Source organism: Typopeltis vanoorti, chromosome 18 (assembly GCF_054136105.1).
Source record: "Typopeltis vanoorti isolate ZY-2024b chromosome 18, IOZ_Tvanoo_1.0, whole genome shotgun sequence".
NCBI classification, from domain to species: Eukaryota; Metazoa; Arthropoda; class Arachnida; order Uropygi; family Thelyphonidae; genus Typopeltis; species Typopeltis vanoorti.
The window spans coordinates 12,557,395-12,583,918 of NC_143566.1; the positions used below are offsets into that span (position 1 = coordinate 12,557,395).

Genomic DNA, 26,524 nt, shown 5'->3' on the forward strand with positions numbered 1-26,524 from the left:
ATAGGGTGTACGTGTCCCAAAACTTGGGACAGTATGTTCAAAGGACACGTCACACCACAGCACACAACATGTCAACAGACCACAAATTGGTCATTTTAAAAATTACACTCCCAGAGGTTATGGAAACAGCCAGAGGTCCTTGGCGGCTTCCTCCTACCTTTCCCAGTCTTTTTAGCGACCAGCTACAGAAACTCTGTGATGAATGGACAAACATCAACTGGGACTGGGAAAACTGGCTGCACTTTAAGTGGCAGGCTAAGGAACTGTTTCAAAAATGTGGGAGCGAAAGGGTCTACCAACAACGTCAACGGCTGAGGGATCTCTACAGGGAACTCGGCTGGTACCGGTCAAGCGAACGGAGCGTAGTTCCCTGCGGTCATCTTATCAGACAGGTAGAAATAGAGCTGCAGCAAGAGCGGCAGAGTAGAGTCGATGACCTCGACTTTCGCATGAGACTCTATCTCAGAAATTTGGAAACACCCTCCGCCGCATTCTACAATCAACAACGGATGGCAGCAAACGATGAAAGAACGATTTACCAGATCGAGGAGAAAGGCCAGATTCTAAATTCAATCCATGAAATACTCCGTCACTTTCACCAGCAGTATCTCGGCATCTTTGCTGACCAGCAGGGCACGGATGACTTCAGTGAGTGGGACGTCAAACGTTTTCCCGAGCATCTTAGCGCCCTGCATGACAGGCCGATAACTGCAGCTGAAATAAAAGCCACGTGCAAAACGATGAAGACAAAAAAGACCCCAGGGCCAAACGGATTGGGGATAGAATTCTATAGATCTATCTGGGACCTTGTACTGCCAGCACTAGTAAAGATCTTTAACGAATTCCTCACTTCGGGAAACATCCCCGAGGAATTCGCTAAGAGCTATACAATCTTTATCCCCAAAAAAGACCGAGATCGGACCTTGTCAAATAACTGGCGTCCCATCTCCTTAACTAACCTAGACTATAAACTTTTCGCAAAAATTATCTGTACACGCATTAAGGCAGAATAGAAAACATAATAACAAGTTCACAGGTCTATGGAATCCCAGGTAGATCTATGGAATTTAATCTCTTCCTGCTAAGAGACCTAATCAGACTGGCCAAGGAAAAAAAAATACCCCCTGGCACTTCTCTCCACCGACCTGGAAAAAGCGTTCGACAGCGTCAGCCACACGTACTTACAGGACACCCTAAAAAAAGTAGGCATAGGCCCGAGACTTCGGCGTACAATTAAACATATGTATGCGGGGGCCTTGACACAACTGTCTATTAATGGGTTTCTGACAGAACCAATCCGTATAAAGAGAGGGGTTAGGCAAGGCTGCCCACTAAGCCCCCTTGTCTTTTCCCTAGCATTAGAACCCCTCATCAAAAGAATAGAGAACACCCCTGCAATTAATGGTATTCCACTGCCCCAAGTTTCCAAACAGTGCAAAATAGTAGCATATGCAGATGATGTAGTGGCCACACTCAGAGACTCTGAGTCTATCTGCATTTATCTTGACATACTGCAAAACTTCAGCATAGTCAGTGGTCTCCGAGTTAATGCACAAAAAACCAAAATCAAAAATTTTGGAAATTTCCACAACACCGGACTTCCCTACGGTTTAGCGCTGCATATGCAGCCGCTAAACTGTAGGGAAGTCCGGGACAGAAAAGAGAACTAGGAGTTCCCTTTTCTGAGTCGCTAGCTTTACCAGTTAAAAAAATTACAGGAAATAAGTACGGAAAAGATAAGTCTATTCAAACCGACCTTTTTCTCCTTTCATGGCAGAGCCACAGTGATAAAAACAATCATTACCCCAATGCTGATGCACACAATCAATATCACAGGCATCACACTGCTACAAGAAAACCAATTATCCAAAAAACTCATAGATTTCTTCTGGAATGAAAAAAAACATGAGGTTAAAAAACAATACCTGCAACTAAAACATGAAGAAGGGGGGTACGCTCTGCCTGATCTCAAAAGCTTGCTTTATGCAAATACATTCAAAACCGTACGGAAGGCCTTAAACTCAAACCATATTTCAGGCCTCCTAATTAGATATTTTATAAGACTTTTCCTCCCCCTCTTTGGAACCACGGACTATGCTGGACCCCGTGCAAGGGTTGTGCCCAAGTGGTACCGCATGCTAGTAAAATCACTCACAGCACTTAGAGACAAAGGAACAGAAATCCTCAAACACAAACCGAAAGTAGTATACTGGGATTTCTTCCAACTCTCCAGGCGTGATACACCAAACCTCGGGACAAACAATGAAATTCTCTTTAAAAACATGAAGAATAGCTGGGGACAGCCTTTTCATCAGGATCTGGCCTGGCAAATAGCTTATGGGCGGCTCCCGGTGAAACAGGTTAAATCTAGGTACGTACCCAGTCCGTGCGATCCCTTTTGTGATGTCTGCCGGGGCGTGGAAACGGTGGAGCATTTCTTTTATTTTTGCCCACCAGCCCAACGCGTCTGGCAAAGACTGAGCACAGCACTGGGAATCCCGATGCTATCACTAGAAGAGGTCATACACCTGCAATTCCTGCCACCAGTCAACAAGACCCAAAAATTCGCCATTTTTTTAATTAACGTCTTAAAGTATCACATCTGGAAGGTACGGAAAAAATCCCAGGTACGGGATGCAAATTTAATGTACGCAGGAATAAGGAAAGGTTTCTATTTTTACCTTCCTAAATTTCTTGCGCAAGAGAGACATCTACTAGGCGACTTTAAATTTGTGAACAAATACTGCAAAGCACCGAAAATATGCTTTCTTATACAGGGACGCATCAAGCCCTGTATATTTCTTTAGTGTCTCCAAAACTCCACCTAACTCTCCCTAGGAAAAGTAACAACCACTCTGTTCTTCCTCGCAACAAAGCTTTCGCTGGCACGGTTTCCTTTACTCCAAATAAGGGGGGTAGATCTGAGAACCCGGGCTGCGAAGGCTTACTGCGAGGCGGTGCTGCTCCTTGTGAGCGGCATCTCCAGGGCCAGTCTTCTACCCCATTCTAAGTCCCAGTGGTACCAGGTCTGCAAGTTCCTTATTTTGTTCCCTTTCAGTTCAACTGACCAGACCTTAAGTCCTTTGATTTTTATGTAATTTAAAAAAAAAAAAAAAAAAAAAAAAAAGTTCTAACTGAAATTATTGTTTTCAAAACAGGTCAATGGATCTCCTTCATAGATAACTGATGAAATTATTAAGGATAAATTTATAAGTGAACTATTAGTCAAAATTTTTATGGTTAAATTTTCTTTTTTTTTTTAACAGATAAATTGAGAATATGTGTCACAGACCAATTAGCCATATAAGGCTAAACAGGTTGACTGAGGCCTCTTTTACCTCCTACTATCCTACTCTATCTTTCATTATTCTCCTCTCTTACTGTTTGCTGACCCTCAGCATGCTTTATTCTCCAAAGGCTGATGATGAGAGACATGTACTCCCATTCGACCTCAATAAAGGTTGAAACTAGTCTGGGTAGTGGCCCTTCCCTTAATGCATAACATTAGACATATCTGCAAGGAGATGTGTTTTGCATTATAGGAGATACTGAGACAGGAGTGATGGTGACTTGCTCCACCTTTGCAACGAGTTGCCCTGTTGTTGTACCACCTTACCCCAGTCCTGAAGATACTTTCAGGCACAAACTTTGTTTGCTCACACGTGGATAAAGGATTAAACTAATTTTATTGTACTCTAACCAAGTGAAAAATAAACTTTCAACATCTTTCTCTAAATCCAGAGTAATTTATTAAAAAAGGGTGGCACACCATTTGGCAACTCCTATGGGTAGAGATGACCTGCTAAAGCTTCTGCCTGGTATCTCAACTTGGGCCTGGCTCCCACTGAAGAGACCTCAATAAAGGTCGAAACTAGTCTGGGTAGTGGCCCTTCCTTTAATGCATAACATTAGACATATCCGCAAGGAGATGTGTTTTGCATTATAGGAGATACTGAGACAGGAGTGATGGTAGCTTGCTCCACCTTTGCAAAGAGTTGGCCTGGTGTTGTACCACCTTACCCCAGTCCTGAAGATACTTTCAGGAGCAAACTTTGTTTGCTCACACTTGGATAAAGGATTAAACTAAATTTATTATATTCTAAGAGAGAGAGAAAAATCAAGCCCCCAATCCCCTGCTTTCCAGCATTCATTCTCAACTTCCATGGATACACGTCTTTTCCCCCACCCTCGATAAAGTGAAAAATTCCATCTACTGAAATTCTGTATAATCCTTTCTGAAGTTTTTAAGTTTTAATATCATATCTCCCCTCTTTCTCCTGTTTGCTAGTGTCTGCAGCCAACAAATTTTTAATTTGTCTTCATAAACTGTATTTCATAATCCTGATATCGTTTTTGGCACTCTCTTTTGCACTCCCTGTGCTGTACCAGAATCACCACAGAAACCAGTAGATCAGACCAGACCTGCATGCAATAGTTCATGTGAGAGCTTATCAATGACTTGTAAATAGGCAAAATGACTTCCATATTTTTACATGTTAAAGTTCGTTTTAGAATTGCCATTCTTCTCTGAGTTATATTTACAATTTTTGCTATATATATATATATATATATATATATATGATCCCTGAACTTCGACTTCCTGTCTATTAAAACTCCAAGATCCCTAGTCTCATCAGTTGCTTCAAGGATAATTCCACAATACAATACGACATTGGATATCTAATCACACCAAAGTGCATGACCTTACATTTATTACCATTGAACTAATAGACATTTTCACATGCCTGCAATTCTAGTCTATTCAAATCATTCTGCAAGTACTGCATATCAGCAGCACTCCTGATTACCATACCTAACTTTGCATCTTTAGCAAATAATAGTATGTCGCATGTCAAAGCCTTCTTATTGTCATTAATGTACAGACTGAATAACAATGGATCATGGACTGATCTTTGAGGCACACCACTCATCACTTTGAATATTGCAGATTATTAAAATATTATATACTTAAGCATGTTGATCCCAAAGGACTAGTCTCAATATTTGGAATTTGGACTACAGAATACCAAGTTTTAAGGATAAATTTAGTGAAAAAAAAAAGTTAGTGGTTATCAGAATATGGAGAGCAATAATAACAACAGTAAATGAATGTGACTGAATGGCAAAAGAAAAATTTGATTGAAGAAAGTGAATTTTATTGTTTCAGATTCTCAGATGGGATGTGAGATGTGAAAAGTACACATATAACTGTCCTTTTTATGGACAGCATATGCACAGTGTAATTTGGAAAGAAGAGGTAGATAGCAGTTGATGAAAATGGACAGTGGAAGGTTTCATCTGTGCACAAGTTTTTTATACTTGGTCTTTCAAAACAGTTTTTTTTTTTTTCAGGCATTGGGAACTGTACCAAAGCCAGAGTACTTTTTTTTATCTCAACTTGAAAAGAATGATGTAGGTGATGAGCTTTATTTTTTGGCAATCTTACAATATTGTGATCAAGGTGAAATACAAAAGGGCAGAAGTGTGGCCTCCAATAGCATTGGAGGCCACACTTCTTTTCTGTTCAATTGCTGTTCAAGCAGAGAGCAAGTTTATTATACCTTTCAAAGTTTATTAGCCCTTTCAAAAGATTTTTTTTTTTTTTTTCATGCATTGGGAACTGTCGTGCAGGCAGAGTGTGAAACTGCAGTTTTTGTCTCAAACCACCTAATAATATGCCAAAGTTTTTGACATAAAGGAGGCTACTGTTGTAATAATAATAATAATAATAATAATAATATTATATAGCTCTACTGGCTAAGTATGACAAAAAAAATCCTCTCTTGGTATGCAACAGTTTACTTCTAGCTTCACTCTCTAGCCACTCTGATCTTTTGGACTATCTGAATTTGGAGAGCTGATTAAGAAAGCAAGAAAATTTAAGCTAGAGAATATTAAAAAAAAAAAGAAGAAGCAAATCCAGATTTGGCACTGGATGTTGGATTGCATCTGATGTGCTTTTCAAATGAATGTTGGTTACTAAATTGCAAATAAGCCAACTGCCTAGTGAATTACAGGAATCCCTTGCTTTAGACATTTAATGTATCTATGAAAACACTGTGCTAAGCAAAAATGTGTTAATTGAATATAATAATAATAATTATTATTATAAATATAAAGATAACAATAGATAATATAAACACAGAACTTACTAAATTTGCACGAAAAGAATTTAACATCAGATTTCTAAAATTTATAAACCAAATATACAAAGAGAGAAAATTCCGAAAAAGCTGGGGTAGAGCTCTAGTGATACCAATTTATAAAAATGGTCTAAAAACAGATTGCAATAACTATCGTGGCATCAGCCTCCTCAATACAAGATACAAAATATATGCAAAAAAGTTAACAAACAAATTAATATCCTATATAGAATCACAGTTGGGAGAAGAACAGAACGGATTTCATAAGGGAAGATCATGTATAGACTCAGCTTTTATCTTAAAAATAATTATAGAAAAACATAGAGAATACAATATTGAAACACGCATAGCTTTCATCGATTATATAAAAGCATTTGACAAAATTCTGAGAAATAAACTATGGGGAAACCTGTAAAGGAATATCACATTCCAAACCAACTATACAATGCTTTATTAAACATACACCATAATAATGAAATAGCAATAAGGCAAAATAATATCATTATCCACTTGGAAACCAATAAATAGAGGAGTCCGTCAAAGCTGTCCTTTATCATCCATATTATTCAACATATATATGGACAATATTATCAAAAAATGGAGAGAAGTAAATACATGTGGTTTCCAAATCAATCGACATACAAAAATAGACACATTACTCTTTGCTGATGATCAGATCATCTTTGCAAAGACTGAAGATGAACTGCAAAAATCAATTTATAATTTAAATAATATTATACAACAATATGGCCTAGAAATGTCAATGAAGGAAACTAAAGTCATAGCTTTTTATGGAAATAACCCTGTCAAAAGTAAAATGGTAATAAATAATAAAATAATTGAGCGAGTTAATAATTTCAATTACCTAGGCTGTAAACTATCTTACATAAATGAAATAAATATTGGTTTTAAGATGACAAACTTTATAAAAATCACTACAGTAATTAATAGAACCTTTAAACCTAACTACATACAGAAACAAGACTTAGAGTCCACAAAACAATAGTCAAATCTACACTATTATATGGAAGTGAGATCTGGACCTTTGGAGAAAGATATACAGAGAATTCAAGCAGCAGAAATGAAATTCCTTAGGAAAACAGAGAAACTTACTCTATTAGATAAAAGAAATAGTGAAATAATTAAAAATCTCAAAACCAATCCCAAAAGAGGATCAATGATTGAAAATAGGAAAAACTGGCTAGACCATATAGCAAGGATGCAGAGAGACAGGTTACCAAAAAAGATCTTAACATATAATCCTAGAGGAAAAAGGAATAGGGGACGACCAAGAAGATGGACTGAGTCCGGCACAGGCCACGTGGTCTAGAACCTGGATAGGAAGATGACGACAACTATTATTATCTGAGACCTCGAAGGAGTCAAGGACTCATCGAGGGAGGCTATAAATTATCCAAAGCAGCTGTCATACCTTCCTTTAAATTCATTCACACTAGATGCACTCACTACTTCTAAAGACAAAGTATTCCACTCACTCACTGCTCTGTGAGAGAAAAACCTAGCTCTTATCCCCCAATCCTGAAGATACTTTCAGGTGCAAACTTTGTTTGCTCACACTTGGATAAAGGATTAAACTAAATTTATTATAGTCTAACCAAGTGAAAAATAAACTTTCAACATCCTTACGTGTCAAGGTTCGATTCAACATTGCAATTATCGTATGAGTTGTATTTGCAACTTTTGCTATGTGACTTTTAAATTTCGAATTCCTATCCACCAATAGAGGTATCAAACTATAGGCCTATTTGTATTTCTTCTGTAGTTGTTAATATTTTGAAGAAATTGATGAAATCTCATAAACAGAATTGGGCAGAGGAGGGTAATATTATTTTTGCAGGCTAGCATGGGTTGCAAAAATTAAAGGGCACTCTTGTTTTAGTAATTTGGTTATCTTTTACAATAGAATAACAAGAGCAGTGGATGAAGGCAAGGCAAACACTGTCGTTTTTTTAGATGTTTTCCAGGGCATTTAACAGGGTACCACACGAAAAGTTGCATCACATGGGTTTAGATATCAGGTTAGTGGACTGGATTGGCTCTCTTATATCTATCAGAGAGTAGAAAGGTTACAAGTGGAGTTCCACAGGGTCTGGTTCGGGACCGTTGCTGTTCAATCTCTATGTCAATGATATTTATCACAGGACTACAGGGAGAAGTTCAGTTGTTTGCAGATGATGTGAACCTTGGGAGGGTTATTAGTAATAGTGCTGATGTCTTGGCTCTTCAAGAGGATTTGAATAAGCTAGAAGGGTGGGAAAAGGCACGGGGATTTCAGTTTAAATCAACTAAATGTAAAGTTTTAAAATTTGGGATCCACAGAGGTTAAAGATACCAAGAAATTATATACTTGGTTTAATCCTTTATCCCAGTGTAAATGAACAAAGTTTGCATCTGAAGTATTTTCAGGACTGGGGCAACTCGTGGTAAAGGTGGTATATGACTTTACATCACTTGCTTAGTATTCCATAATACAAAGCACATCTCCTTGCGGAGACCTCAATAAAGGTTGAAACTGGCCTGGGTAGTGACCCTTCCCCTTAATGCATAGCATTATACATATTCGCAAGGAGATGTGCTTTGCATTATGGGATACTAAGGCAAGTGATGTGAAGTCATATACCACCTTTACCATGAGTTGTCCCAGTCCTAAAAACACTTCAGGTACAAACTTTGTTTGCTTACACTTGGATAAAGGATTAAACCAAGTATATAATTTCTTGGTATCTTTAATTTAAAGTGTAACCAAGTGGAAAAACTTTCAACAACAGCTTAAAATCTTGATCATTTGACTTCTATCCACTAAATCTGCAGTCTACATGCCCTCAGTCTATCAACTCCTCATAATCAACATTGTACAGTTGATTATGAGGATAGAGCTTTGCACCCTCTCCAAAGTTATTTCATCCCCTTCAAATCCTGGTGACTAAATCTGAGCACAGAAATCCAGATGTTGTCTGATCGAAGTTTTATACAATGGGACCACCACACTTTTATCTCTTATGGTCAGCGTTCTCCTCAACATTGTTGCAATTCACTGAGAAGGCTTCACAACCTTTGTAATATGTCCCTGGAACTTTAAATATCTATCTGCAATCACCCTAAGATCCCTTGCTCCCTCCACTATAACTCCACAAAGTGAGTATGAAGCATCCTCCTTTGTGGTTGTCTGGCTCCCACTGATGACATCTCAATAAAGGTCGAAACCAGTCTGGGTAGTGACCCTTCTCTTAATGCATAGCATTATACATGTCTACAAGGAGATGTGTTTTGCATTATTGGATACTAAGACAAGTTATGTGAAATCATACCACCTTTACCACGAGTTGCCCCATTCCTGAAAATACTTCAGGTGCAAACTTTGTTTGCTTACACTTGGATAAAGGATTAAACCAAGTATATAATTTCTTGATATCTTTAATTTACATTTAAGCTGTTGAAATATTATTTTATCATATTAACACTGAGATTTTTCATATGGTATGATGAAGGAAAGGAACAAGAGAGGCCATCCCTGGAAGTTGCAAAAGGAGGTGGTGAGTAAAAGGGTAAGAAGTAAGTTTTTTGCATGGAATGCGTTGCTTGATGCAACTGCAGTCTGTGGCTGATTTTAAGGCGTGGTCACTAGTGTTGACCTCCTGCAATGAATCTTGTGACTCCATGGGATCAGGGAAATAATAATAACAATGTTTCTATGCAAAAAATAAGTAAATAAATAAATAAAAATAATTTACTAAAATATAAAGAGCCAAAAGGCTTCATTTCGGCAATGCAAAATTATATAAATCAAGTGGATATTAAATCCGGCATTATGTTGCTGCTTGGTCTCTGAAGAGAACCAACCAGTTTGAAACAGCTGTCAGGCCAGTGAAACATTATCAAAATGGACCAAAAACCAAATATATGGAAACTTGCCTTCTATCCACTCGGATAGTGGATAGAAGGCAAGCGATCATGTTTTCTATAAGGTCTGTGCTAGGGCAATTCATAAATGCTGGCAAGTGTATTTCCATAAGCTCTCTGGTCAAATTTTCTATATGAAACTTTCATAGTTTCTGCATTCGGCTTTGAAATAATGCTGGATATAATATCTACTTGATTTATATAAATAAAAATAATAATAAAAGTAGAATAAACACTGCCCACTTTCTTGAAATGCAAATTTAATACATATTTTATTGCAAAATGAAATAATTCATAAATAAGAAGTGAAATGCATCTTCAATTTTATGATTATTTCTTTTGTCACTAATATTACAAAAAGCAGATTTGAAATGTGTATTGAAATCTTTTTGGCTTACTTTTAATAATAACAATTTTTTTTTTTTAAATACTCTTATAAGGATTTATTAAACTTTTTCTTTCTTTGCTTGAACATTTTGGAGCAATCTCTCTCTTTGGCAATATATGAGATAACAGAGAAATCTGTACTTAAAGAACAAAGAATATGTCTAAAGAAGCTTCAAATTTATCAGTTAACTTATAATATTTCAAACATTGTCATCAGGAAGAACTTTATAAGGATTAAGAATCCCCTGTGGATCAAATAATGTCTTAATTTTTTTCATGTATTCTATAGCAGACTGAGATTTACTATAATGAATAAAATTCCGCTTCTTGAATCCCAAACCATGTTCTGCACTAATGCTCCCTTTTTGCTCTGCAGTCCACTTATACACAAATGGTTCTAATTCTTGAACAACTGTTGGATCATACACTGGTGATGTAACATTCAGGTGCAGATTACCATCTCCAAGATGACCATATCCACAGCAGCGTGTCACTTTATTTCTTAGCCTTTCTCTAATGATATTTACTATTTCATAATATGAGGACAAAGGAAGTGTTATATCATACTTGTAAGTATAACCTTCATGCAGCAATGCTTCAGTGATTCTTTCTCGAACTGCATAAATTTTCTGAAACATTAAACATAAAATTTCATTACAAGTTTTTTTAATCTTTTTTCTTTTCGAGCAATTATATACATATATATATATATATATATATCTACACAGGAGGGTGATCTGAAAAGTTCTCGGCCTCAACCATAGACGGCAATACTATCAGCAAGTTTTTTTTTTTCTAAGTTGGTACATCTGTCATAAGCATGAATGTGAAATTGCAAGTCATTCTATCAAGTAGTTTGTTTTATACAGCTGTCTAAAGCAAAAGTGTTGTTCTATATCCCTTGAAATGGATAAAACTGAGCATCGTGCAGTTATAAAATTCTTTGTAAAAGAAAGTCTAATGCCAAAAGAAATTCATTCAAAGTTCATAAAAGTTTACGGGCACTCTTCTCCTTCGTTTTCAACAATTAAGAAATGGGCTGCCTAGTTTAAACGTGGCCATACTAGCCTTGAAGTTGATCCATGTGAAGAACATCCAAAAAGTGTAACAACACCAGAAATCATTGTTCAAGTGCACGATATGGTATTGGATGACCAGCGAGTCAAAATGCATGAAATTGCTGAGACTATAGGCATTTCAAAAGAACGTGTAGGATATATTTTGCATGAAGAATTGCAAAATGAAAAAGTTTTGTGCAAGATGGTTACGCTCTTGCTCACAGCAAATCAAAAACGCACTCACATGAAAATGTCTGAACAGTGCTTGGAGCATTTTAACAAGAATAAAACTGATTTTGTGCATAGATTTATTACTATGGATGAGACCTGGATTTACCATTAAACACCAGAATCCAAACAGCAGTCAAAACAGTGGACAGAAGCTGTTTGTTCAGCGCCAAAGAAAACAAAGTCAGTTCCATCAGCAGGTAAAGGTCATGGCATCAGTGTTTTGGGATGCTAAAGGCATTTTGTTTATTAATTATCTTGAAAAGGGAAAACAATAACCAGCGAATATTATTCCGATCTTTTAACCACATTAGACAAAAAAATTCGTGAGAAAAGATCTGGTTTGCAGAAGAAAAACATCATCTTTCATCAGGTCAATGCACTTGCCCACAAAAGTGTTTTGGCAATGGGAAAATTAAGGGATCTGCACTATGAATTGTTGGAACATCCACCCTATTCCCCAGATTTGGCTCCCTCTGATTTCTATCTCTTCGCGAAACTAAAAATCTTCCTCGCTGGTCAGCGTTTTTCTTTGAATCAAGAGGTGATCGCAGCTGTAGAGGGGTATTTTGCAGATCTTACTGAGAACCACTACAGGGACATGATAATGGTGCTGGGCATAAATGTATTAGTCTTAAGGGAGATTATGTTAAAAAATACAAATAATTCTGAAATTATAAATTCGTATTTTCATTATTAGGCTGAGAACTTTTCAGACCACCCTCATATATTTTCAGTCTTCACCAGTAACAAGATGTGACAGGCAGGAAAAGTGCTGTGGCAACAATATATTCTCAAATTTTTTAGGAAATCGGTAGTACTGGGCATGGTTTGACATTAATATTTTATTGCTTGAAGTCATAATAAGAATATAGTTGTTGTTTTTTTTAATACTGATATTTTGACTTTCATATCAAAATTTTCACCTTTCTTTCTTTTAATATATCAACTGCACACATAAAAAGTTACAAAACCTATAACACTTCAGTGTCATGATTAAGAAAGAGAAAGTAGAACCTGTTTCAAGTGTTTCTTGAACAGCTGGAGGTGGTATTCTTTGGAGAGAAAACAATGTGAAGAAAGCTGTTAAGCCTAGATGCAGATCAGTATTACTTCCAAGCCTCCATGGTGTCTACTCACAGATACACAATAACTATCATACTTTGCCTTAAATACATTCAATTGGGAGCACTAACCACCCACTCTAGCAATGCTTTCCACTCATTCACCACATGCCAAGCAAAAATTCTCCTTTTCACATTCTTATTCACATCACGCTTGCACAGTTTTTAGGGATGATCTCTCATTCTCACATTACCCAATTATACTATGCAAATACTACAAGAAACTCATCAATAATAGAATGTTCGTAAACATCAATAAAATGAAGGAGCGAGTGCTGTATGGGGATTCGCTATTAAGAGGCGTAATAATTGAGAGTTTAATGAAGTCGTACCAGCCGGGTGCGAACATAAAGAATGTCAGCGAATCTATTCGACTGCAAAAACAGAGGGTGAAAGAGATGATAATCGTGGCAGGAACGAATGATTTGAAAGAGGACAAAATGGAAATGATAGAGGATGTGAGGGAGTTGTTTGAGGTAGCAAAAGAGAAGAGTGAGAGAGTTAGGATGGTGAGTATCTTACCGCGGTATGACAGCGAAGTGTTTAGAAGGAGGGCCATAATTGCCAATGACTTTATGCGTGGGTTATGCATGGAGAGTGGTGTGGAATTTGTGGATGTGTGGAATGAGTTCGATTGGCGAAAGGACTTATATAAGATGGATGGGTTACATTTGAATGGAGTTGGTGTACAGAGACTTGAAAAAGTGTTGATGAATGATGTGGAAGTGGATGTACAGACTCAGGGAAACTAGATTTATTAAGAGGGGGGGAGTAGATATGCAGACTTTAGGGGGGGCAATTAAGTGTATGAATGAGTATATTATGCCCGAGCGAGTACGACGGACAACAAATCAGAATGGGATAGTTAGTATAAGGCATCAAAGTAGGGATGGGACAAATGGGCTTCTGCGATTCATGTACACTAATGCCAGGAGTATTAGGAACAAGAAGGAAGAGTTTTTGGCCATGGTTGGCACTTCCAGGCCACAGGTTGTTGGTACTAGTGAAACAAGGCTGACAGAAGATGATAAAGCTAGTGGGATTGAATGCGACGGGTATAGCGTGTTCAGGAGTAACAGGGTGAATAAAAAGGGGGGAGGAGTGTTATTGATGATAGCTGATGAGCTTCAGCCAAGGAGTATAGAAGTTGAACTGCAGGATGGGGAAAAAAGCACATTTGAGGCTGTTTGGTGTGAGATAGAATCTAGCAGAACAAAATATACAATTGGGTGCTGCTATAGACCGGGTGATGGAGTGGATGGCGGGGATAGTATGCATAAGCAAATAGAAGAAATGAGTGGAAGGAGGGTAATTATTATGGGTGATTTCAATTATGGTAACATTGACTGGAAAGAGGAGAGGGCACATGGGAGGAAGGAATTGGATTTTATGCGGTTATTAAGGGACAACTATCTACGGCAACATGTATTGGAAAATACCAGGGGGCAGAGAGTGCTGGACCTAGTAATTGCAACTGAGAATGTGGCTGTAACGAACATGACCATGTTGCCACCAATTGGTGAGAGTGACCATAAGGTCATGACTTGGGAGGTGGTTAAAGGAGTCGAATTTACAATTAAGACAGGGTACGTGTGGAATTACTGGGCTGGTAAGTATGACAAGCTTAGGTGTGTGCTTGGCTCAATGCCATGGCATGTAAAACTGCAAGGGCTGGATGTTGATAGTGCATGGGAGGTGGTTAAGAACTGTTTGCAGGAGGCAATGGTTGACTGTATACCAAGAGTCCGAATAATAAATCAAGTAGGGGTTAAATGGATGAATAACACTATTAAGCTTGAGCTGCAAAAAAAGAAACAATTGTGGAGGGAATTTAAGGAGAAGGGTGACCATCAGGCGCAGGAACAGTATAAAGCTCAGGCCAGGATGGTAACAAGGGTGGTAAGAAAAGCAAAAGCAGATTACGAAAGGAAATTGGCCACGCAGACTAAAGAGAATCCCAAACAGTTTTTTCAATATGTTGCAAGTAAAAAGAAAAATGCTCATGGTAGAATGATCTTAAAAAATGCTGAGGGTAGGGAGGTAACCGAATCAGTCGATATTGTGGAATTACTGAGCGAGCACTTTGCAAGAGTATATCATCCAGGTGGTGACTTTGCAGGAATGGAAGAACCAACAGCTTATACTGGAATTGTGATGAATGAAGTAGAGGTTACTAGTCAATTACAGAACCTCAATGTCAATACATCTGTGGGATTGGATGGTATACCAGCTCGTGTTGTACGTGAAGCGGCCAAAGAATTGTCAGTACCCTTGACCATTTTGTTTAATTTGAGCCTCAGGACTGGGTCAGTCCCAAGGGGGTGGAAAGAGGGGAAAATAGTTCCACTGCACAAAGGTGGTTCCAAGGCTGCTGTTGAAAATTACCAGCCAATCAGCATAACAGGAATCATTATCAAGGTCTTAGAGAAAATAGTCAAGAGGAAAATACAAGATTGGATAGAAGAAAATGGGATACTGTATCGGGGACAGCATGGTTTTGTGAAGGGTAGGTCATGCCTCAGTAAATTGCTCACGTATTATAACACAGTGACGGCTGAATTGGATAAGGGTAATGGGTTTACAGTGATTCTACTGGACCTTGCTAAGGCCTTTGACAGGATACCACATGGAATTCTAATCAGTAAATTGCAGCATATGGGAATGGACATAGGGTTGGTGAGATGGATAGGAGGGTGGCTGACGGAGAGATATCAGAGAGTGGTTTACTCAGGAGTAGAGTCCACAAGACGGCCTGTGACTAGTGGTGTGCCACAAGGATCTGTTCTTGGACCACTGCTGTTTAATTTGTTCATAAATGATATAGGAAAGGATCTGAGAGGAACAGTTCATTTGTTTGCGGCTGATGCGAAGTTGGGTAGGGCAATAATGAATGCAGATGACGTCAAAATTTTGCAGGATGATTTGGATAGATTGGAGGTCTGGGCTAAGGAGAATGGATGTCAATTTAATGTGGCAAAATGTAAGGTTATGCATTTTGGGGTGAAAAGATTGGCGGCAGTTTACTGCATTGGTGGAACCGTGCTCCAGGAAATTGATGAGGCACGAGATTTAGGAGTGTTGGTGGATAAAGAATTGAAATTTAGGGGACACATTACAAAAGTGGCCAAATCAGCTCATCAAATCACTTGGTTGCTGAAGAATACGTTGACAAGCAGAGACAAGCAGGTTATTGTTAATATGTATCGAGCCTTGATAAGACCCCATCTCAACTACTGTGCTCAGATTTGGTCACCTAGGTTTCTTCTTGATGGGGAGGAGGTGGAGAGGATCCAGAGGCAAGTGACCAAGATGATAGCAGGTCTGTGGAATGAACCGTATGAGAAGAGGTTGAGGATTTGTGGGTTGCAAAAATTGGTTGATAGGCGGAGGAGGGGAGATATGATTGAGACATTCAAATTACTGAAGGGTTTCTATAAAATTAATTCAGAAGATATTTTTTAGAACAGGGCTGGTTGTGGGAGGACTAGGGGACATCCATGGAAACTGGGCAAAAGTGTGGTTAGTAAAGGTGTTAGAGCTGGGTTCTTTACTTTTAGAGTAGTGAATGAGTGGAATGCGCTCCCTGAGTCTGTGGTGGATACTGTGACAGTGAATGAGTTTAAGGCGAGGTATGATAGATACTGTATGAATGTCAAATAGTTGTGATGAATATGATTTGGGGCCTCCCTCGATGAGTCTAATGACTCCCTGGAGGGTTGCCCGTAATAATAGTAATAGTAACTCATCTCACCAACTTACATGTCTCAAATATATCACTCATCTTCCTCTTATCTGCCAAGCTCTAGAGACCATATTCTCTCAATCTGTCATACTCAATATTTCAGAGTCCTGAGACAGTCTTATATATTTGCTTCTGCACTCTCTCCAATGTATCCTTATCACCAACATAGCAAAGTCACCAGATCTGTGCACAGAAATCCAAATGAGGCCTAATAATCTTATGCAGTGGAATTATCAATTCCATATCCATAAGCACCTCCAGAGCACAATTGAAAAAATGATGGTACATTGCACTCTTCGACTGGAAAAGACCTAAGTTCGATTCTCATCATGACAAGAAGAAACTTTAATATGTTTTTTTTTTTCTCATTTGAAGGTGAGTTAACCGATCTCACATGGAGGTAGCATAAGTTTTTTTTTTCCAGAATCTCAGGTTTTTCATCCTGCATACAGACAAATTGACCATGAGAACATGTGCAATTTACAGTCAAAGATACTAGTAGCGGTGTGGTGGTGGGAAGTAGGGAGCATTGATGATGATAGTAGTGGCATTGTGTAGTTGGTGGATTCAGTGGTAGGCAGAAGTGGTAGAGTAGAGTACCCACCCTCGATGAATCCTTGGACTGCTAAGGTATCATGTAATAATAATAATATGCAGAGCATTCTTCACATTATAGCAGCAATTTTCTGGGTGACCTTTAAAACTTTTATGATCCAGGGGTGAATTCAGTATTCACAGTCTCCAGATACACTGCTTCCTCCATCTCCTGAAGCAAAGTTGTTCCAATATGATAAACTTCATTGCAATTTCTCTGGCCAAAGTTCAAAACTTTACAATAATAAGTTTAGTTTAATCCTTTATCCAAGTGTGAGCAAACAAAGTTTGCACCTGAAAGTATCTTCAGGACTGGGGCAAGGTAGTACAACACTGGGCAACTCGTTGCAAAGGTGGAGAAAGATCTCATCACTCCTATCTCAGTATCTCCCATAATGCAAAGCACATCTCCTTGCAGATATGTATAATGTTATGCATTAAGAGAAGGGCCACTACCCATACCGGTTCCGACCTTTATTGAGGTCTCGTCAGTGGGAGCCAGGCCCAGTAGTGGAGAAGGCAGAAGCTATGAGAGGTCATCCCAACCTATAGGAGTTGTCAAAAGGTGTACAACCTTATTATTAAATTACTCTGGATACACCTTTTGACAACTCCTATAGGTTGGGATGACCTCTCATTGCTTCTGCGTTGGTGTCTCCACTATTGGGCCTGGCTCCCACTGACGAGACCTCAATAAAGGTCAAAACCAGTATGGGTAGTGGCCCTTCGCTTAATGCATAACATTATACATATCTGCAAGGAGATGTGCTTTGCATTATGGGAGATACTGAGATAGGAGTGATGAGATCTTTCTCCACCTTTGCAACGAGTTGCCCAGTGTTGTACTACCCTACCCCAGTCCTGAAGAAACTTTCATGCGCAAACTTTGTTTGCTCACACTTGGATAAAGGATTAAACTAAACTTATTATAGTCTAACCAAGTGAAAAATAAACTCTATATGTATAGAGTTTATTTTTATGAAATGCCATCTCCATTCTTCAGTCTAAAGTACCAACTTATTTAAATCCTTGCAATAACATCACATCAGAACTTCCTGACATTGCTCTTCCTAATTTAGCATCATCATCATTAAATAATTGAATATTTCCTCTCACATCTTGAACTATATCATTAATATATAAATTAAAAAACAGTGGTTCCAGAACAGACTCCTGTGTTCCCCCAGTCATCACATTCCATTTTCAGGAAAATGTACTCCCCATACACAACTTGCTTGTTACTTTCAGCCAACCATCGCAGTGACCGAACCACCAAATGATTATCCATCTCCATCCTAATCAAGTTCAACAGTAGTTTATGAAGTGGTAATGGATCAAATGGTTTAATAAAATCCAGATAAATCACTGTGTAAGCGTCTTCTCTGTTCAATATACTAGTGTCACACTATTATAAAATGTAACCAAGTTATTGAAGCACAATGATCTCCCCTTAATTATCATAGAGATGATAATTTAATCATCTCTATGACATTTTCAGCACTACAGTCTACAATACTTGGATTCTCCTTTATGCAGTGCCATTATTTTTCCTTCTTTTCACTATTTCAGGACTGTTCCTCTTGCTAGACTTTTGTTAAACAACCACGCCAAGAGCACTGTCAGCTCTTTTGCACATTCCCACAATATACAATCTCCTTTCACATGCCAATTTCTCTTTCCTTACTCCACTCATCACCTTCTCAAACCAGCACTTTATACTCCTCATAATCTCATTATTCATCCATACTTCATTATCCTTCTAACCTTAGGAACAAAATCTGATATTTCCATAAGTAATTGATCCTTGACCAAGTCCCAGGCTCTGCTGCTTTCTCTTCCTTCAACTGATCAAGTCACTGCTCATTACCAATCTGTTTCCTTAATTTACCATAGTCCCCCTGTTGTGTAATTCAATACATATCTCTTGTTCCATGATGTTTTGACAAGTATCATGGAACAAGATGGAAATGTGTTTTTTTTTTGACATTTCCCATGTCAAAACCACATAATCAATCTGCCTGGTTGGTGCTACTGATTTTGGTGACATTTTCTATTATCATTGTATGAGACGATATTATTATAATTATATGCAACACTTGAGTCCCACATGTTGCTTCAATCACATGGTGCAGTGAATGTCCCTAAGTAGTTCAAATTTTCTTACTCATCACATGCTTCCAGCGAACGCGTTTTTGCCAGCCTAGTTAGCTGAGTGGTCAGCAGCATACCCACTTTTCAGCAAAGAGGCTGTGGGTTCGAATCCTGCCATGGGCAGCATGGATGCTTGCGATTGTTTTAATAACTCTGTGTTGAAAGAGAATCCGGTACCTTACCACTTCTTCTAGCAGGTTTCACTCCCGAAACCCTATGAGGTATACAGGAGTGATCACATGCCATCCAGTGATGCCAAATGTGAATGATTAAGCCAATGCTTTAGTTAACATCAACTATTATTATAACTCTCCTGTCACTTAACACCATCATCTGTCAGAACATTTCAGAATCATTTCCTTCTACATTCCTTGGTTATAGCACACCTCACTAAATATCTAAAATTTGTGCTTACCTTAACCTCACACTAAAAGGCCTCAAAGCAATTAGCATTGCTGCTTTCTTCCAGTTCCATACTAACAGGACAACTCTTTCGAAATCATCAGCAATGATTTTCCACCTACAAAAGACACTACAAAGATACACACCTGTTTTACATTCCTGGAGATCAAATTCATATTAACCTATAATCATAGAGCAATTGGTATTTAAAATAAGCGTTGTGGTTGAGGTTTGTTATTTACAAAGATCGTGGAGTATGAGTCCTGATTATTAAGACCTGTTAGAACAAAAGGTTTATATGGGTTGAATATGTGATTGTTCATATTCCTGAAATTTTTAGACTATTATTATTGTTGAGATTAGAATGAGTGATTAGAATTTTACAGACTTCTTTAAATTTGCATGCATATCAGGTTTTAGTGTTGTAAGGAATAGGTGCCTTTCTGATGAGTTCTATGTAGAGTATCCAGGACATGATCAGAAAAGACAGATTTACCATAGTTATTAAATTCAATGTGTCATTTGTGTTCCATTTTTCAGATAGGAACTATGTGTCCAGTTTCACCCATATTAGAAATATGGTACACTGAATATGGTACACCTCAGAGTGGACCAGGAGAAGAAGGAGATCCTTAGAGGTTCTCCTTCCTCTTTCAAAAGTTCTTTCATTTCACAAGAGGTTTAAAGGCATTAAAGTTATGTTTGTGTAGTCTTCTGTTTATTTTTTTCTGATAGCCATTTAATTATGAAATGGCTACAGTTTTATTGCATAATCTATTCCATTTTTATTTTTAGCTGTAGCGTTGTGATGAATTCTGTTGATAGTATTTTTGCTGCAACTATTTTTAGGATGGATATAACAGGTTCTAATAATTATGACTGTACTCCATGATCTTTGTGAATAACAAAGCTCAGCTCTTAATATAAATACTGATTAGGCTACTGCTGTTGCTGTATCACTAAAGGTTATTATGAATTTGATCTATGGTCATGTAAAATAGGATGAAATTCTGATATAGTGTTTTTTCCCCAAAAGTGGTCAGGCCAGTATACCAAATTACTTGATCAAATGAGCAATACTTTGGCATACTGTTTGAGTTGTAAGGTAACTTGTTTCTCTCTGTGTGTATATATACAGTATGTGATTGTGTATACTCCAGATGATGCCTTTAATATGAAGGTTAAAATGTTGGGAAATTAAAGTTATTACTCTTAACATGATAATAGTCTCCATAATTTTGCCAAAATGAGTACTTATAACCAGTGGTGAGCTATAAGAGGCTCGCGCGAGCCCTTTGTTAAATTTTTCTCAAATTTGCAAGCCCCTTGTTCTTCTTGTTTAATAATCTTGTAGAACTAGAAAATACCACCGTGGAATGTATACATGCTATTATAATTGCTACTTTAAATTCATATGGATTTTCTGAGTGTTAGGAAACAAATTAGGTGTTGTAATCAAACTTCTACAAAAATTTCCCAACATTGTGATTTGGCATTACGCTCATCGTTTACATTTAGCATTACACGATTCGATAAAAAAACATTAAAGAAATAAATCATTTTGAAATATTTATGGATAAATTATATGCTTTTTATCCTTTCTTTTAGGCTTACACGGTGATCCGAATGCATTTTTGAAAATTACGGAGACAACTACCGTGTTTGAATAAAAACTTGAGTTTAATATAACTAAAATCTACATTCGACGTTTCGACCTTTATGTCAAGGTCATCTTCTGGAGCATACAACTATACACAGGAAACAAGCTATACTACAATCAAACTGGTTTGTTAAAGACACTGACCAACCGCTACAACAATTGTTGGCCTGACCTCTGGGTAAGAAAAAAAAAAATAAAAAAAAAATAAATAAAATAAAAAAAAATATAAAATAAAAAATTTTAAAAAACTATACATCAACGCTAGAGTCCTATTATTAGTGTTGTCTACTATATACATATATTCACATCATTCCAGCCAGTTGGTATGGAATGGTTTTTCTAATACTAGCTAAGGATTGGCTAGAGTCCTGACTTATGCTGGATCTTTCATATTAGGTAGGCTGAATGTGCACCATCCAGATCCTTGGAATTTTCATGCCATCTTTGTTGTTGATATTTGGGTGGTTTATCAGGATTTCGCAGGATTCCTTAAATTTCCTTTCGTACCAGGTTTTTGTGTGGTGTAAGGTGCAGGTGCTTTTCCAGTTGATTTGGTGTAAGGTGTCGAGTGCATGGTCTGAGAGGCCTGCTTCACCATAATGGTTATATTTAATGTGTCTAATGTGTTCTTTCTTGTGTATAGGGATTGTCCGTCCTGTTTCACCAATGTACGGTAAGTTACAGGTGCAGCGGATGCAATAGACTCCAGGATGTGCTAATGGGAGGAGAGGATCCTTAGAGGAGTTGAATATGGTTTTAAGTTTAGTGGGTGGTTTAAAGGTGACATCGAGGTTATAATGTTGTAGGATTCTGTTGATTTTTTCTGATAACCCTTTAATGTATGGGATGGCTATGGTTTTACTGTAATCTAGATTCGTTTTTGTTGTAGTTTTATAGAGTAGTTTCATAAATAATGGCTATAACAAAAATACTGTTAATAAAATACTCTATAAAACTACAATAAAAACGAATCTAGATTACAGTAAAAAATATTTGGAAGGTAAAGAAGTTGAAGTTGTGATATGCAAGTGCCAGAAAGGCTAGAAATACTATCAACTTGGTTGGCTTAGTGTTCAGAGTATCCTCTTTCTAACCAAAAGACTACAGGTTCAAATTCCATCCTAGGCATGGCCTTTTTGTGAACTGTTTATTCAAGTTCAAGCATTCGAGGAATTAAATCTGTATAAAAAAGTACCAAATATATGAATATATTAAATACATTTGCATAGATAGCAAGGCAGACTGTACATTTTGCATTGTGCGGCGATGACCCAGTGGCTGATTTTATGTACCACTATACACTCCCACACAATAGCATGTGCTGTTCGCTAATACACTATATAATCCACTACTGCATCATTTACAATGTCATCTGCTGTCCAGTAACAGCATTTTTGTCTGTTAATGATCAAAGGGCACATTATTCTATTGTTTTTTTTTATAATGATTTTAATTCACAACATAAGAGAATAAGAAGAAAATAAATAACATATTTATTTACATATTTGCTGATATTTTGCTAGTTTTATACTCAGCATTTTCAGAGCACAGAGTTTTAAACTGTTCCCACTATTAACTACTTGTTGCTGTTTGTGTAATGTGACATGACAAACTGATTGATTGTGCCTTGAAGATGCTGAGTCATTGTCCTGTCATTCTTCCAATTTGTTATGCAGGTGCTAAATCAAGTAAATAAATATATTATTTATTTTCTTGTTACTGTCTTGTGTTGTGAATTAAAAGTATAAAAAAAAACAGTATGAAGTGTCAACACATTGGAAGAATGATGGTACGTTGTGCCCTTCGATTAGAAAAGGCCTAAGTTCGATTCTCATCATGACGGGAGGAATCTTTATATGGGCTTTTTCAATTGAAGGTGAGTTAGCCAATCTCATATGGAGGTAGCAGGGTTTTTCATCCCACATACAGACAAACTGGACCTTCAGAACACACGCAATTTACAGAAAAAAAATACTAGCTGTGGTGGTGGGCAGTAGATGGCATTGGTGTAGGTGATTGGTAGTGGAGTTTCGGTGTAGTGGTGGTGGAGATGGAGAGTCGTACAGTAGGTGTCCTCCCGTGATGAGTCTTCAGATTACTTGGAAGTGTCACGAATAATAATGATAAATGGCACACTGTCCTGTCATTCTTCCAATTTGTAATGAAGGTGCTAAATCAAGTACTACAAGTAAAACATTTAAGTTATATAGGCATGGATTTTAGTGGAAATGACAACCTTAAATATGAAAATTGATAAAACTGGTAAGAGAAGAAGTAAAGATACGTATAACGGGAAGCCAACGAAATAAATTATATGGAATAGGAGAAATCTGCCAAAACAACAGCAGTACATAACACTGTTCAAATCAATTTTTTTAATTATTATTGTTGTTATGAAACCTCGATGGAGTCCCAGGATTTATTATGGGAAGCCACTCCATACTAGACAAATCTATCTGCCTTGTGAATGTATTTTGGCTGTTATGTGAGAAGAAAAAAGCTAAGTTTCAAACAAAAATAATATGAAAAAACCTGCTAATTCTGTACAAGACTGACTAACTCACTGAAAACCTTTCAAACAAAGAGTGCTATTGTTACTGACTGAGGTATGTATGGCTAAAATACTAACAAGGTTTGAATCCATTCAGGAATACCTCAATGGATTAGCAGTTCATTGCCTATAACCATTTGCCCATGTTGTCTGCTGATTTAAGCTTAAGTCAATAAAGATGAAGATAATTAGAAAGTAGTCAGGTGGCAGGAAAAAGATCCAGCAATCTTTTTCCTGTCAACTGAAATTTAAAATGTGATCATGTTTATTTATATGATCACATTTTATATGTTGGTGGGAGAAGGGGATGATGGGAAAGTCTGTGATTCTACCTGTATGGGTATGTTTTCTGTACAGTGAGAAAGAAAGAAAGAATACTGTTAGGGTGAAGTGATTAAATTATCCAGAAATGACATCATAAAAACCCTGATTAAAAGTTACCAACATCTGCTCCAATGAAACTTTTCTAGCAGCTGAACTCCTTTATTCGACAAACCTCCCTATCTAATGGCTACAATGGCAAAAAAAGTAACAGAATAGAGAATACAGTAATTCTATTACAGTTCCATATATTCAAGGCCACTTCAGAAAATATAAGAATTTTAAAGAAATATAATCTCCATACTGCTTTCAAACCCTATAGTTATTTGTTCTTATTCGCTCTCCTAAGAAGCAACTCCCCTCCTATGTCACTATTATGAATTGGAAGATCTGCCAACATCTGTCTTGAAGAACACAAGAAATATATCTGCACCTATAATTATGGTCAGTGAGGTCTAGCTAACCATGCCTAAGGAACCTTGCACAGAATCAAATGTAGAAAAATTACTATGCGTCACCATAGCTAATATATATATATATACGACAGATTTTTTTTCTTTTCTTTTTTTTTGAATCTGCAGCAAATTTAGAAAACCAACTAAATCTTAGTCATTATTAAAAAAATTATGGAAACAACTACTATGCTATAGTAAAACTTCAGTTTAATAAAAACCAAAATAATCACTTCACTCGAAGTGTTGGTTTATATTAAACTGAAGTTTTACTATAGCACAGTCTTTTTTTTCCATAACTTTTTTATAATGAAGTTGATTACCGTGTAAGTATGGAAGAAAGGAAAAACAACTTAATACATAGAGTTGTATTAAATTTCTCAAGATTTGGGAAACAGTAATTCTTAGACTTCGTGTCCAATGGCCAACAGAGGACACTTCTCTTAGAACTTTATGCTTACAGTGTAATATCATCTACTTATTATTTATTTATATTTTTGTGTTATGTGTTTTCATAATTTGTCTTTGTGACAGAGACAAATATTGGAATAATTAAACCTGTGCTTAATTCTTTTATTGTGCTATGAAAACAGCACAATAAAACATGAACCTCAACCAGTACAAAAGCCTAAACACAAATGATCATAGTGGAGACCAGATAAACAACAAATTAATTTCAAAGAAAACTGTTGATAGGAAGCTGGAAATTATGTATACCTACTATATGTATGGTAGATGTTCAATATATATATATATATATATATATATAGAAAACCGAGAGGGACTAGAGCAATAGTTCATCGTAATGAATCCAGGGAAAAATCCCCCCACTCTCCCAGTTCTCGATAATGAATATCCAAGAAAGCAATGACATTCAATATGGCAAATGTCAGTTGGGAACTGTTAGTATGGAGTAGCGTGGTGTTATTTTATCTCTTCAAAACCACTGAATAGTACTGAGGCACAAGAGGGCAATGATGGCCAAGGGAAGTTCATCTCACACACACACACACACACACACTTTTTGTTAATTTTTTCTTCATTTTTCTTTTCAGTGTGAGTGTGTTTATGTGAGTGATGACCTCATTAGTTAAAATGGTAGATGATAGATTTTGGGGTGTAAGATGAAGATTTGGCAGGGTTCTGGAAAAGGGGTGGCAGAAGTGCACACCATATCTAAAGCAAAATAATGAGTGACAAAAATTAGAAAATGTAAATGCCAAAGAGCATGTGGACAGGAATGCAGATGCAGGAGGGAGGAAAAGTAAACATAACAAAAAAATGTGAGAGTAGGCTGGAAGTAAGATCACATTAAAAAAAAAAAAAATAGAAGATGACAATAAGGTGAATAGGAGTGGTCATGATGTGAGAAATAATGTGCTTGTGTGGAGTCTTTCACAGGACACAGCATGAACTTGAGTAACTGGAGAAGCATCTGGCAAGAGAAGAGCAGAGAGAGAGAGAGGGCAGAAAAAATATTGCATAGCAATTCCATGAACAGAGGTGTGCTTGATGAGATGAGTGTGTAACCAAATACTTATCTTCCAATAAAAAGGTGACAGGTACCTGTCACCTTTTAAATGGAAAGAACGATATAAATAATTACTGGAAGTAAAGAGAGGTGAGAAAGTAGACTGTGAGGCTACTCATAATCTTCACTCTCTCGCTCTGAGAAAGCTTATGATACCCTGTAATAGAGGACTTAGACACTTTGTGGGAGGCATTACAGCTTTGTGAAGAGTGTGTGTGTGTGTGTGTGTGTGGTGGTGGGGGGGAACTTAAGTCATCTA

The 26,524-nt window shown here is 37.2% G+C and overlaps 1 protein-coding gene across 3 annotated transcripts in view; it reads right to left on the minus strand.

The window, feature by feature from the left end:
* Positions 1 to 10,408: 10,408 nt before the first annotated feature.
* The window catches only part of LOC150096493 (D-2-hydroxyglutarate dehydrogenase, mitochondrial-like), a 311,482-nt gene continuing 295,366 nt past the window's right edge, over positions 10,409 to 26,524 (minus strand). For all 3 annotated transcript variants that reach the window (XM_090408145.1, XM_090408144.1, XM_090408146.1), the window contains one exon: positions 10,409 to 11,080. In XM_090408145.1, coding sequence (XP_090264271.1) covers positions 10,652 to 11,080 — 429 coding nt within the window. In that variant the 3' untranslated portion in view covers positions 10,409 to 10,651. The remainder of the gene's footprint in view (positions 11,081 to 26,524) is intronic.